General features: G+C 41.5%; 2 protein-coding genes across 4 annotated transcripts in view; one reads left to right on the forward strand and one right to left on the reverse strand.

Annotated features, from left to right (window-relative positions):
- Positions 1-1,224: 1,224 nt before the first annotated feature.
- Positions 1,225-2,673, reverse strand: map1lc3c (microtubule-associated protein 1 light chain 3 gamma). Its single transcript, XM_014131542.2, has 4 exons — positions 2,446-2,673; positions 2,307-2,362; positions 2,113-2,219; positions 1,225-1,852 (listed from the first exon to the last, which is right to left on the reverse strand). Exons 1-4 carry the CDS (start codon positions 2,504-2,506, stop codon positions 1,645-1,647), a joined length of 432 nt encoding a protein of 143 aa, XP_013987017.1. The 5' UTR covers positions 2,507-2,673; the 3' UTR covers positions 1,225-1,644.
- A 628-nt stretch (positions 2,674-3,301) lies between these two features.
- Positions 3,302-14,374, forward strand: part of LOC106564825 (striatin-like) — an 87,658-nt gene continuing 76,585 nt past the window's right edge. For 2 of the 3 annotated variants that reach the window (XM_014131257.2, XM_014131258.2), the window contains exon 1: positions 3,303-3,680. In XM_014131257.2, coding sequence (XP_013986732.1) covers positions 3,462-3,680 — 219 coding nt within the window. In that variant the 5' untranslated portion in view covers positions 3,303-3,461. Of the gene's footprint in view, positions 3,681-14,374 lie in introns of all 3 variants that reach the window. The other variant, XM_014131259.2, reaches the window with a different exon arrangement.

The following is a 14,374-nucleotide window of genomic DNA, read 5'->3' on the forward strand; positions in this document are numbered from 1 at the left end:
AACACTGATCTTTTTCCTTAAATTGGTCTTTTGACCAATCATTTCAGCTCTTTTGCCAATAGGACAAAATATCAGATTTTGGAAACCTAAGTAAATGCAGCCTTAAGCACTGCATACAGACTTGTGCATAGTCTGGAGTTCATTTTATTCCACATTTTTTTTTTTTTTTTTTTTAAATTCTATGCATTCTACACATCTCAATAGAACCTCAGTGCATCATTAACCTCATTGATTTTGGAACTTTGTGGCATTTCAGTAGTATTGCTCATACTTCATTGCCATATGGCCCTATTGTCACTGAGTCAGTATACATTGGGCCCCTTTCCTCTATTTGTAGCCCTAAGACTAAAATGACAAACTTAATTAGGATAATGCATGGTCTACTTGTTCTTTGGCTTGATTACATCCAGAAAGTGAAGTTAAGGCATTTCATGTTCCTGACAAGTGGTCCCTTAAGAGCAATAGGACCTCAGTGAGTCAGTGAAGGTGCTACAGGGTCCACGCCACAATGAACATTAACATCAAGTCTTCCTGTTTGAAATACATCAGTCAAGTCAAATATGCTAGGTTAAGATAACAATTTTGGTAGTGTTTCTTGAAGTTGGAATGGTTCTCTTACTAGTATATGTTTTGCAGCCTCTTAACTCAAGAACTTCAGCCTTAAGATCCCAAATCAAACTGTACAGATTTAAGATAGTGAAACAATACTGCCACTTTCAGGAGGATTGTTCCTAGTTGGGAAGTTCCCCTTTGAATGCAGCCCTTTGACACTTCAATCTTCAGACCTTGGTACAAATACTGTGTGTTGTCTAGCCTGCCTGCAGTGGCAGATAGGGTTGTGGTTTTGGGGCTCTTCTATTGGTTCATTAAGCCAAGCAAGTTTAGTCAAGCACAGATGTCAAATAGAGGTCTGATCCCCATATTGGATTGAATAGTTCTGCTTCGACCAATCATATATGTACAAGTACCTTGAGGTAGTATAGGAGTCGATTTGCGCAACCTGTCAACAGGTCCTTCCTTTATAAACTAATGCCCCAGAGTTCCTATTGAAGGCAACGTCGAAGTCCACACACTTCTGGGAAATTAAATGAAAAATAAGCATTTGAGTGACAAGAATATTTGTTGTTGCTGAAATCGCTGCGCAACGTCGTGTTTGCTGAAGTGCTAAGTTTGCCCAATTTCAGTTTGTGACCAAATAGAGAATAATTCAATGTACCAACTAACCGCTGTGAAATCACTTTAATAACCAAACATTTAACTTCAGCCGTTTGAAGCTGGCTTACAAACAAGAAAAGTTGGAAAACAAAAACTCAGGAATAGCGCGCAGACTAGATCTACCGCTTATTAGACATGCTTTGAACGAGAATGACAAACCTACAAATATTTCTTTGCGAATCTGAGTGGTCGCCCAAAAAAGTACATATTTCCATTTAAATTAATCTGGCCAAAGTCATGTAATTCAGAACATGATCCTCAATAAAGTGTGAAATATTTATTAGCTTAAAAACAATACAAAAACATTTCCAGATTAATATTAAATATCCTTATATATAAATCGCATTTCATATCTATACACGAAGTTCAGTTATTGGGCCTGCCAAAAGCTGAGGCCTCACATTATCCAATCCTGCAATTTAGATCTTCTCAAACATTTCCAGCAATTGGCACCGACTCTTCATGGATTTCAACACAATTACCAAACATTTCTTGAGAAGCATATGTCATGTAGAGAAATCCATCGTCATCTTTGTGGTCATTGTAGACTTGCGCCATGGTAAGAGACATGCTGGCCAAGCCACTATTATTGATGAGCAGGTAGAACGCTTGACTCTGCATCAGAGACATACGATTTCTGAAACGAGAACGTGCAGCAAGTATTGACAAGACTAATCAAACGTAGACATTCTCTGCACAAACGCAAGTCATTGAGTCATTTAAGAAAAGTGACAGTCACGCGACACTCTTGGCTGATTCATCAGGTGATTACCAAGTTAGAAAGTACGCACGACTTCTCTCAACCAAAAATTTAACACATGATGATTTAGGTTAATTTCAGTCATGATAATCCACGCTTAAACAATCACAGCAAAATACATTTCTCAAGAGACACACCTTATAATGGTGACAAACTGAGTCATGGAAAGTTCTTGGGGGACCAGGAATTTCGTTTTATCAAGAGGCGGCAAGTACTTCTCCCGTTGATACCTTTCAATTATAACCTGTGTGGTTGGAAATGTCACGTTTAGAAGGTGCAAATTCAATGGAACTTCAGGGTAGAATAAGGTTTTAGAAATAAGCGAACTTACCGGAATTTTTGTTGGAAACTTCGTTCGGATCCCCGCCACCTCCTGTTTTCTCGTGGCTGTTTGGGATGGAAAACGTGGTTGAGATTATAAAGCAACGCATAGCCTACCACATGAAAATCATTACATAAAAATTAATCACCAAAGCTTTTTCTCTGCTTGAAGGACTTGGGGTGCTGTGCTTTCTCAAATGGCGGCATCATGTGGGCAAGTGACTCCTCTCTTCAATTCCTGCTGTCTGATCTAGGCTATAAGATTTGACCATGCTGATCAGCCAACAGAAATTAAATAGTGTGGTTGCAGTGACGTATCACATGATTACCATGGGGTTGTGTCAGCACGTATCATATGGCTAATGAATTGACCGTGCATAATGACTCGGATGTGTCTAATAAAATACACGAATGTAATGTTTCATGTAATAGATGTTTGAAAATAACAATACATTTTGAATTACTAAACATTATATAGAGGTCATTTGGTGATTCAAATATCTTACACACAAATCATACATAGAGGCCTTATAATATTCGCACACTAAAGTATCATGTGTAGGCAACATTTTGTTTCATGTATTTTCTTGGATTTCAAAGGGCATGAAATTCAGTCAGGGGGTCGTGGATGATAGGCTTGTGTGTGTGCTATGTAAACAACTGGATGAATGGATCTATGGAATGCATAGATAAATGAATGGAATGTGCTATAATATATGAAATATGGCTACCACAGATACTTATGTAGCATACATTATGACATTTCCAATTTCAGATACCAACAACTAAAGAAAAAGACAGTAAAAAGAGAACAGGCGCATTTTAGAGTGAAAAATGCAGCTCTATCTTCTTTGAACTTCAAATTCCATCATGCGTAGGATACGGCAGTTGTCAACACAACGCGCATTTATTTCCGATTGGCTTATTCCAGTGTGAATCGTTGAAATCGACCAATGGGTAAAGAAAACTCTGGATGTGGGTGGGAGCTCAGTGTGAACGTCACCAATTGACAGCTGGCTGCTCAGACATGAGTGTGCCTGCCCAGTAGAGAGAGCTGTAGGTAGCTATTTCCTTTCATATCGCAGGGGCGGCTAAAGGAAAACCCATTTGTCTGAGCACGGTCGTGCCAGTTTGCGCGAACCGAACCCACACACCTGGCCTGGGCATGGACGAACAGGCAGGGCCCGGCGTGTTCTTTAACAACAACAACAACTCGGGTTTGCCTGGCGCTGGCAAAGGACCGCATCAGCCTTGCGACGTCGGTGGCGGAGAGGCGGCCAGGGCTCATTACAACATTCCGGGGATATTGCACTTTCTGCAACACGAATGGGCCCGCTTCGAGGTGGATAGAGCGCAATGGGAGGTGGAGCGAGCCGAATTGCAGGTAAACCACGTTAAAATGTCCCGCTTATGTTTGGTGGGGGTTTACGGTGTTGAGTCCGCTCTAGGAAGATTGACATTTGTGTCAGGAAGCCTACTCGCGCGCTACGGTCTTTTGTGGCGTGAACTGCTCGAGCTACGTAGCTACTAGAGTACTCTTGGTCGGATGACAATAGTCACTATAGCACAGGGTTTCCCAAACTCGGCCCTGGGCCCCCCCTGTGTGCACGTTTTGGTTTTTACCACAACACTACACAGCTTATTCAAATAACCAACTCATCAAGCTTTGATTAATGGAATCAATTGTGTAGTGCTAGGGAAAAACACAAAACAGGGGACCTTGCTATAGCAGTGCACTGCCTGTATTGTACTGTACACAACTTTTAATTTCCATGTGTAGCCTACTGTGTGCAAATTATTCACTACCATTGTTTTTAAATGATAGAACGCTATCCAAAGTGGTCAGGCAGACCCAAGGACCTGTCTGTCCTCTATGAGTACCTACATCTTGGAATGCAGAGAAACATTGTATGATGCATTCCAAAGATCTACATCCCAATCTCAATAATATTGTTTGTACCGAAATGTCAAACACAAGTGTATTGAACAAGTAACTCATTAGGCCTACACACAGTTCCTGTTATTGAAAGCTGAGTTCACCTGTGAAGTGCAATGGCATGTCCAGTTTAAGTCGGTTGAATAATTGACAGTTATCCATATGAACAGCACAGTTGATGATTCATGCACTCAGTAGGCAGTGACATTAGTTTTTGTGCCTTATGACTCGTCTTAAATCTATCAGAGGTAAGGCTATTAGCATATTGTGTAGGCCTTGAGTGAGTTGTAGCTCCCAATGTAGGTAATCCAGTAAATTGAAATAAATTCATTATGCCCAAATCTGTGTCTGGTGTGACCACCATTTTCCGCATGCAGCGCAATAGATCTCCTTGCATGGAGGTGATCAGGCTGTTGATTGTGGCCAGTGGAATGTTGTCCCACTCCTCTTCAGTGGCTGTGCGAAGTTTATGTATATTGGCGGGAACTGGACCACGCTGTCGTACACGTCGATCCAGAGCATCCCAAACTTGCTCAAAATGGGTGACATGGTGAGTATGCAGGCTATGGAAGAACTGGGACTTTTTCAGATTCAAGGAATTGTGTACAGATCCTTGCGAAATGGGGCTGTGCATTATCATGCTAAAACACAAGGTGATGTCGGCAGATGAATGGCACAATAATGGGCCTCGTCACACCATTGATAAAATGCTATTGTGTTCGTTGCCTGCCAATACCATAACCCCACCGCCACCATGGGGCACTCTGTTGTGGTCTGCGGTTGTGAGACCTGTCGGACGTACTGCCAAATTCTCTTAACCTCTCTAGGCTAGGCGGGACGAATTCGTCCCACCTACGTAACAGCCACTGCCAGCCTGTGGCGTGATTTTCAAAACCTTAAAAATCCTATTACTTCAATTTCTCAAACATATGACTATTTTACAGCCATTTAAAGACAAGACTCTCGTTAATCTAACCACGCTGTCCGATTTCAAAAAGGCTTTACAACGAAAGCAAAACATTAGATTATGTCAGCACAGTACCAAGCCAGAAATAATCAGACACCCATTTTTCAAGCCAGCATATAATGTCACCAAAACCCAGAAGACAGCTAAATGCAGCACTCACCTTTGATGATCTTCATCAGATGACAACCCTAGGACATTATGTTATACAATACATGCATGTTTTGTTCAATCAAGTTCTTATTTATATCAAAAACCAGCTTTTTACAGTAGCATGTGACGTTCAGAACTAGCATACCCCCTGCAAACTTCCGGGGAATTCGCTAACATTTTACTAAATTACTCACGATAAACGTTCACAAAAAGCATAACAATTATTTTAAGAATTATAGATACAGACCTCCTCTATGCACTCTATGTCCGATTTTAAAATAGCTTTTTGGTGAAAGCACATTTTGCAATATTCTAAGTACATAGCCCAGGCATCACGGGCTCGCTATTTAGACACCCGGCACGTTTAGCACTCACCATAATCATATTTACTATTATAAAAGTTTGATTACCTTTTGTTGTCTTCGTCAGAATGCACACCGAGGACTGCTACTTCAATAACAAATGTTGGTTTGGTCCAAAATAATCCATCGTTATATCCGAATAGCGGCGTTTTGTTCGTGCGTTCCAGACACTATCCGAAATAGTAAAGAAGTGTCGCGCGCATGGCGCAATTCGTGACAATAAAATTCTAAGTATTCCATTACCGTACTTCGAAGCATGTCAACCGCTGTTTAAAATCAATTTTTACGACATTTTTCTCGTGAAAAGCGATAATATTCCGACAGGGAATCTCCTTTTCGGCAAACAGAGGAAAAAAATCCCAAAGGCGGGGGCGGTCGGGGTCACGCGCATAAGCCCGTGTCCCTTGATCGGCCACTTGAGAAAGGCGATAATGTGTTTCAGCCTGGGGCTGGAATGACGACATTCTGTTTTTTCCCGGGCTCTGAGCGCCTATGGACGACGTGGGAAGTGTCACGTTAGAGCAGAGATCCTTAGTAAATGATAGAGATGGAAAAGAAGTTCAAGAAATGGTCAGACAGGCCACTTCCTGTAAAGGAATCTCTCAGGTTTTGACCTGCCATTTGAGTTCTGTTATACTCACAGACACCATTCAAACAGTTTTAGAAAATTTAGGGTGTTTTCTATCCATATGTAATAAGTATATGCATATTCTAGTTACTGGGTAGGAGTGGTAACCAGATTAAATCGGGTATGTTTTTTATCCAGCCGTGTCAATACTGCCCCCTATCCTAAACAGGTTAAACGACATTGGTAGAGAAATGAATGTTCAATTCTCTGGCAACAGCTCTGGTGGACATTCCTGCAGCCAGCATGCCAATTGCACGCTCCCTCAACTTGAGACATCTGTGGCATTGTGTTGTGTGACAACTGCACATTTTAGACTGGCCTTTTATTGTCCCCAGCACAAGGTGCACCTGTTTAATGATCATGCTGTTTAATCAGCTTCTTGATATACCACACTTGTTATCTTGGTAAAGGAGAAATGCTCACTAACATGGATGCAAAAACAAAAAATGGTTCACAACATTTTAGAGAAATAAACTTTTAGTGCATATGGAACATTTCTGGGATCTTGTTTTTCAGCTCATGAAACAGGAGACCAACACTTCACATGTTGTGCTTTTTTAAATATTTTTGTTCAGTGTACATGAGTGCCTCCGAACATTGCTAACCAAGGCCAGTGCCAAGTGCTAGCCTAGGCAACCGATTGTGCAGATCTAACGTAGCGCCCATGCACTATCATCAAGGCTTGATGTGCATTCCCGTTAACTTCTTACATCTAGGCGTTCCGCTAGCGGAACCCCTAGCCAACAGCCAATGGGATCGCATGGCACGAAATACAAAAACAACTAAAATACCACAATTCAATTTTCTCAAACATACGACTATTTTACACCATTTGAAAAAGAAACCTCTCCTGAATCCAACCACGTTGTCAGATTTTCAAAAAGGCTTTACAGCGAAAGCAAAACATTAGATTGTTAGGATACCACCACAGCAAAAAAAACAACAGCCATTTTCCTAGCAAGGACAGCCATTTTCCAAGCAAGGGTAGCCGTCCAAAAGCACAAAACCAGCTAAAATTATGCACTAACCTTTGACGATCTTCATCAGATGACATTATGTTAGACAATACATGCATTTTCTGTTCCATCAAGTTCATATTTATATCCAAAAAACCCATTTTTACATTGGCGCGTGACGTTCAGAAAATGTATTCACCCCAAAATTTCCGGTGAACGGGCACCATAATTTACAGAAATACTCAATCATAAACATTGACAAAATATATAACAATTAATTAAAGAAGTATAGATGAACTATTCCTTTATGCAACCGCTTTGTCAGATTTCAAAATAACTTTACGGAGAAAGCACATTGTTCAATATTCTGAGTACTGAGCCCCAAGCTATTCAGTTAGCCGTCCAGCCACGGCATCCACAAAACGCTGAAATATGTTAAAAATATTATCTTACCTTTGCTGATCTTCGGCTGAATGCACTCGGAAGGTCTCCCACTTCCACAAGAAATGTTCATTTGTTCGATAAAGTCCATAATTTATGTCGAAATAAATCCGTTTTGATGGCGCGTCCAGATCACCATTCCAAAATGCATCTATCCACCGTCGACGAAAAGTTATAAAGTTCCCTCAGCGTTTGTAGAAACATGTCAAACCATGTTCACAATCAATCTTTAGGGTGTTTTTAACGTAGAATTTCGATAATATTCCAACCGGACAATAGCAGATTCATTACAGAATAAAAATAAAAATGTCTAGCCCTGCGTGAGTGCGCACGAGGTAAGTCAATGACACCAGGTCGACCACTTACTGTTCCGGGTATTATTCAATCAAATTGCATTGTAGAAGCCTCAAACAAGGTTCTAATGACTGTTGACATCTAGTGGAAGCCTTAGGAAGTGCAATATGACATCACAGACACTGTAGATTAGATAGACCATCATTTGAAATGACTACAACCATGTGAGGTCAAACTTCCTGGTTGGATTTTTCTCAGGTTTTTGCCTGCCATATGAGTTCTGTTATACTCACAGACATCATTCAAACAGTTTTAGAAACTTCAGTGTGTTTTCTATCCAAATCTACTAATAATATGCATATCCTACCGTCTGAGTAGGAGGCAGTTTAATTTCGGTACGTTTTTCATCCGGCTGTGAAAATACTGCCCCCTATAGTGAAGAGGTTAATACAATCATGTTCCCGTAGACCGGCACGTACATAAAGCATCCTCTATTCAGGCCGCAAAGACATATAATTTTCCTACTTAACTAGCTTTAATGGCGTGAAGGTGGGGAAAAATGTGGAAAATATGCACTTTCTTCATGAAACACAATTTTCCACCAACCATTTTGGGTTTTCGGACAATTTTAGGATGTACACCGTGTTCAGCCAAGGGTGTACAACATCCAGAATTGTCTGAAAATGGTGGTGTAAAATTGTTTCATAAAGAAAGTATGCTTATTTTCCCCAAAACATTCTGCCTTCAAGCCATTAAAGCTAGACGATAGTGCATGGGCGCTAGATCTGTACAATGGGCAATGCTTGATCAGATTCTAAATGAATTATGTGTAACTGGACGTGGCATTTGTGCATCATTTACTTAGAAAATGTCCTGCTTCAATCAAAGCAGACTTTCATTTCTTATTATGCCTGGACGAAGGAGAGCGACTAGGCCTAGATGTCGAAGTTACCCTCCTGATTCCGGAGTAGGTTTTGTTTTTTAAATTTTCCTCCCCATTTACTTCTAGTGCTTATCAGTAGTAGAGGGAGCTCATTGGCAAGTGACAAATGAGTGTCAGAACCGCTCCACTGGCAATGAGCAGAAACCAATTTCATATCTTAATGCATTTGTTCTGCTGCCGTGCCACTATATAGTGTAGTAGCGACCCTGCATTCCGTTAAAGTCTTAGCTGAGCAAATGTAAAAATCTAATTGACTGGATATACAGTGCCTTCAGAAAGTTTTCACACCCCTTGACCTTTCCCACATGTTGTTACAGCCTGAATTTAAAATGGAATAAATTGAGATTGTGTGCCACTGATCTACACACAAAACCCCACAATGTCAAAGTGGAATTTTGTTTTCAAAATAATTAATATATTCAAAGCTTGAATGTCTTGAGTCAATAAGTATTATGGCAAGCCTAATACATTCAGGACAAAACATTTGCTTAACAAGTACCATAATAAGGTGCATGGACTCACTCTTTGTGCAATAATATACTGAACAAAATGTAAACGCAACATGCAGCAATTTCAAAGATTTTGCTGAGTTACAGTTTAATATAAGGAAATCAGTCATTTGAAATAAATCAATTATTGACTGGTCAGGGGCACAGCCATGGGTGGGCCTGGGAGGGCATAGGCCCACCCACTGGGGAGCCAGGCCTATCAGAATTTGTTTTTCCACACAAAAGGGCTTTATTACAGACGGACTCCTCAGCACCAAATGCTCACTAACAGGAATGTAATCAAATTTGTGCACAACATTTGAGAGAAATAAGCTTTTAGTTTGTATGGAACATTTCTGGGATCTTGTTTTTCAGCTCATGAAACATGGGACCGGCACTTTTACATGTTTTTGTTCAGTGTAGTTCTTAACAATTTTTGAATGATTATCCAATCTCTGGTTTTACCCCACACTTGCAATTATATGTAAGGTCCCTCAATTGACTACTGAATTTCAAGCACAGATTCAACCACTAAGACCAGGGAGCTTTTCCAATACCTCACAAAGAAGAACACCTATTGGTAGATGGGTAAAAAAAGAACAGACACTAAATATCTCTTTCAGCAAGGGGAAGATATTAATTACACTTTGGATGGTGTATCAATACACCCAGTCACTACAAAGATACAGGTGTACTTCCTAACTCCGTTGCTGGAGAGGATGGAAACCGCGTAGGGATTTCACCATGAGGCCAATGGTGACTTTAAAACAATTACAGAGTTTAATGGTTGCGATAGGTGAAAACTGAGAATGGATCAACAACATTGTAGTTACTGCACAATACTAACCTAAATGACAAAGTAAAAGAAGGAAGTCAGTGCAGAATAAAAAATATTCCACAACATGCGTCCTGTTTGCAATAAAGCACTGAAGTAATACTGCAAGACATTAACTTTATGTTTGGGGCAAACACAACACATCACTGAGTACCACTCGTCATATTTTCAAGCATGGTGTTGGCTGCATCATGTTATGGGTATGCTCATCATCTGAAGGACTAGGGTGTTTTTTTTAGGATACAAATAAACAATCGAGCTAAGCACAAAATCCTAGAGGAAAACCTGTTTGTCTGCTTTCCAACAGACACCGAAAGAGACATTTACCTTTCAGCAGGACAATAACCTAAAACACAATGCCAAATGTACACTGAATGTTCCTCAGTGGCCTAGATAGAGTTTTGACTTAAATCAGCTTGAAAATCTATGGCAAGACTTGATCAACAACCAATAATCAGCAACCATTGTAAAATCCAGGTGTGCAAAGCTCTTAGAATACTTCAATCAAGATATATTAGTGTTTTATTTTTCATTAATCTTTAAATAATCTTTTTAAATGTTCTTTCACATTGACATTACAGTATTTTGTGCAGACTGTAAAAACAAAAAACAATGAAATTAGTCCCAATTTGTAACACAGCTAAATGTGGGAAAAGTCAATGGGTGTGACTGTAGGATTTCACTCTGCAACGAAAGCTTTTTCCTTCTGGAAACTAGTGGAGAAAAATGTAATTGAGCAGATGGAGATGTTTCTGAACCTTCGTTAAGGCCCTACTCAACAAGCTGACCTGGAAGTGCCTGCGTTTAAAACAACATGTTGGTGGGGAATGCCACAGAGCGCTCAACATTGACGGCACAGAGCTTTTTAAAAATGTTTTTTTAACGTTAGTTAGTCACTAGTATGTGAACATCGGTGGTCACCCCACTCCCTGTTTCCAGGTCCTTGTGCAGGAGTGTTGTGTCACCAACCTGGTCTCAGAGCATTTTGTATTATTCTGTAAGTAATCCTAGACACTATATTTAGTATGATATGTTACGTTTTGTATGGTTTGTATTAATTTGTGGATGTCCAGCACCTATTTTGTGTGAAACACTACATGACCAAAAGAGCATTAGTGAGGTCGGGCACTGATGTTAGGCGATTATGCCTGACTTGCTGTCGGCGTTCCAATTCATCCAAAAGGTGTTCGATGGGATTGAGGTCAGGGCTCTGTGCAGGCCAGTCAAGTTCTTCCAGACCGATCTCGACAACCCATTTCTGTATGGACCTCACTTTGGGCATGCGGGCATTGTCATACTGAAACAGGAAAATGCCCTCCCCAAACTGTTGCCACAAAGTTAGAAGCACAGAATCGTCTAGAATGTCATTGTATGCTGTAGCACTAAGATTTCCCTTCACTGGAACTAAGAGGCCTAGCCCCAAACCATGAAAAACAGCCCCAGACCATTATTCCTCATCCACCAAACTTTACAGTTGACACTGCATTGGGGCAGGTAGCATTCTCCTGGTGTCCACCAAACCTAGATTCGTCCGTTGGACTGCCAGATGGTGAAGCGTGATTCATCACTCCAGAGAACGTGTTTACGTTGCTCCAGAGTCCAATGGCGGCGAGCTTCACACCACTCCAGCCAATGCTTGGCGTTGTGTATGGTATTCTCAGGCTTGTGTGTGGCTGCTCGGCCATGGAAACGAAAAGTTATTGTGCTGCCGTTGCTTCCAGAGCCAGTTTGGTACTCTAGTGAGTGTTGCAACCGCAAACAGACAATTTTTACGCGCTTCAGCAATCGTCGGTCCCGTACTGTGAGCTTGTGTGGCCTACCACTTCGCGTCTGAGCCATTGTTGTTCCTTGATGTTTCCATTTCACAATAGCAACACTTACAGGGGCAGCTTTAGCAGGGCAGAAATATGACAAACTTACTTGATGAAAAGGTGCCATCCTATGACAGTGCCATGTTGAAAGTCACTGAGCTCTTCAGTAAGGCCATTCTACTGCCAATGTTTGTCTATGGAGATCGCATGACAGTGTGTTCGATTTTATACACCTGTCAGCAACGGGTGTAGCTGAAATAGCCAAAGCCGCTAATTTGAAGGGGTGTCATATATATCACTCACTCACTCACTCACTCACTCACACAAAAAAAGTATCTCTGGGCTGGGTCCTATTTGAAATGGCTGCCTTTGTGACCATTGCTGTCGGAGTTGGACAATAACATTTGACGATCACTGACAGGCACTGGCCTAGCATTTTGACCCCGAAGTACTGCTGTTGCACAACACTGGGAATCCATGACATCGCATTGAGTGTGTGAGTGTGTTAAAGAATCACTGTGAGCCTCTCTCTGCCTCTGCTCCTCCTTTGCCCCAGAGGATGTCTGGCATCATCACCACTTTTCCTTCCCTCCTTCCCCGCACTATAAATACATTGCAGAGTAGGCGAAGACGGGAGTGGGTGCAGAAAGAAACAACCAATGGGAAGAAAGAACCGACCAATGCTCACCAGCCCCTGTTGGGAGATCTCACTGTTTTTTTTTTTTCTTCTGCATAACCCACACTTAATGTAAGTGCTGGGTCTCTGAGGAAACAGTACATGGGCCTGTTCAGCCTATTTCTTTGCCTTGGCTTGCACTAGGGAGCCATCCCCCCCATCTGAGCTGCCTGTCAGTGTTTGGTATTCAACTCCCTCAGACATTTGAATAATAGTCCTTTTTGTTCCTTGTTCAGAGACGTTTGTCGTGGAGAGGGCGGACCGCGTCGTTGGGATCTTTCGGATCTCACGGCTTGTCGGCTTCCGCGTGTTCTCCAACAACCCATAACAACCAGTATGAGTTTTGGTTTCAAGTGACTCATGCCACAGAGCTGACACCGCGGATGTCATGGCTCCCTGCCCCGTCGTTAAAACGGAGCCCGGTGTTTTTCACAGGAGCAAGCTCCAGGCTGAATCTCACATAGCTGCTACCCAGTGCTGGTGAGGTGTGGGAGGGCGCCATGCGGTCAGGCATTTCAAACACACAAGTTCTTGAAACGCTGCCTCCCCAGCATTTTTTTTTGTGTACATATTCCGCCACACTGACTAGTATACTAGTCAACATGTTACGCATACTCAAGATACTATTACTTCCTGGCCATTTCTGGGTCATCACATTTTGTCATTTCCCCACAAGTGTTTATTCCAATGACTCCCTTCGACCGCCCTGGTACAGTATGTCCATTTGAGAATGTGAAAGTGGGAGTGTGAGAAAGTCCTCTCTGAAGGAGAGTGTGTCCGTCTCCAATGGCACTCCATTCCCTATTTAGTGCACTACTTTTGACCCGATAGCAATGGCACCCTATTCCTTTTAAAGGGAATAGGGTGCCATTTGGAAGGTAGCCAGAGAGCGTTCTCTCAGGCAGTTGGGTTTACAGTAGCCCGGCACCTCCAGTCTATGAGTAACCATGTCTGGTATTCTAACGAGAGGCCCACCTGCTAGCCCTATGAACACCACCACTGTGTTTTACAGGTGTTTATACCGGAAGGGACTGTCTGGCATAGTGGACAACACTGCAGTATTCATACTTTGTTTTTCTGTGTTATTTCTTCGCATTTTATTCCACAATGCATTGGCCTTTAGATGATTTGGAGATTGCACTTCATGAGTTGTTTCACAACATGAATAACTTTTTACTTCAGTATCACTTCATTTTTGTCTTTGGACATTCAGTTCTATATACTGTACACAACACAGAGCCAAAGCCAGTGCTGGACCTCCCTCAGTGTGTGGATACTCAATAAGATAGACGTTTATTCAAAACGGTAAGAGGTCACAGGGCAATAGTTAGAAAAGGCGACATCAAACCAACTCTGCAATCTCAATTATAACTCTGCATAATGTAAATGTTTTACTAAATAACACCTTTTTATACTTTTAATGATTTGCATACCACCATGCTTTCAGTGTGTGTGCCATCATATCATGACACTTAAATTATGCAAAGTTATGTAAATTGGGATAGGCTATTGGGGGGAATAAGGCCTGCAGGCTACTATTTTTAAAGTATCACTGCTTTGGCGTGTGTAATTCCAATGCCCTTTACTTAAA

The sequence above is a fragment of the Salmo salar genome, chromosome ssa12 (assembly GCF_905237065.1).
Source record: "Salmo salar chromosome ssa12, Ssal_v3.1, whole genome shotgun sequence".
Classification (NCBI taxonomy): Eukaryota; Metazoa; Chordata; class Actinopteri; order Salmoniformes; family Salmonidae; genus Salmo; species Salmo salar.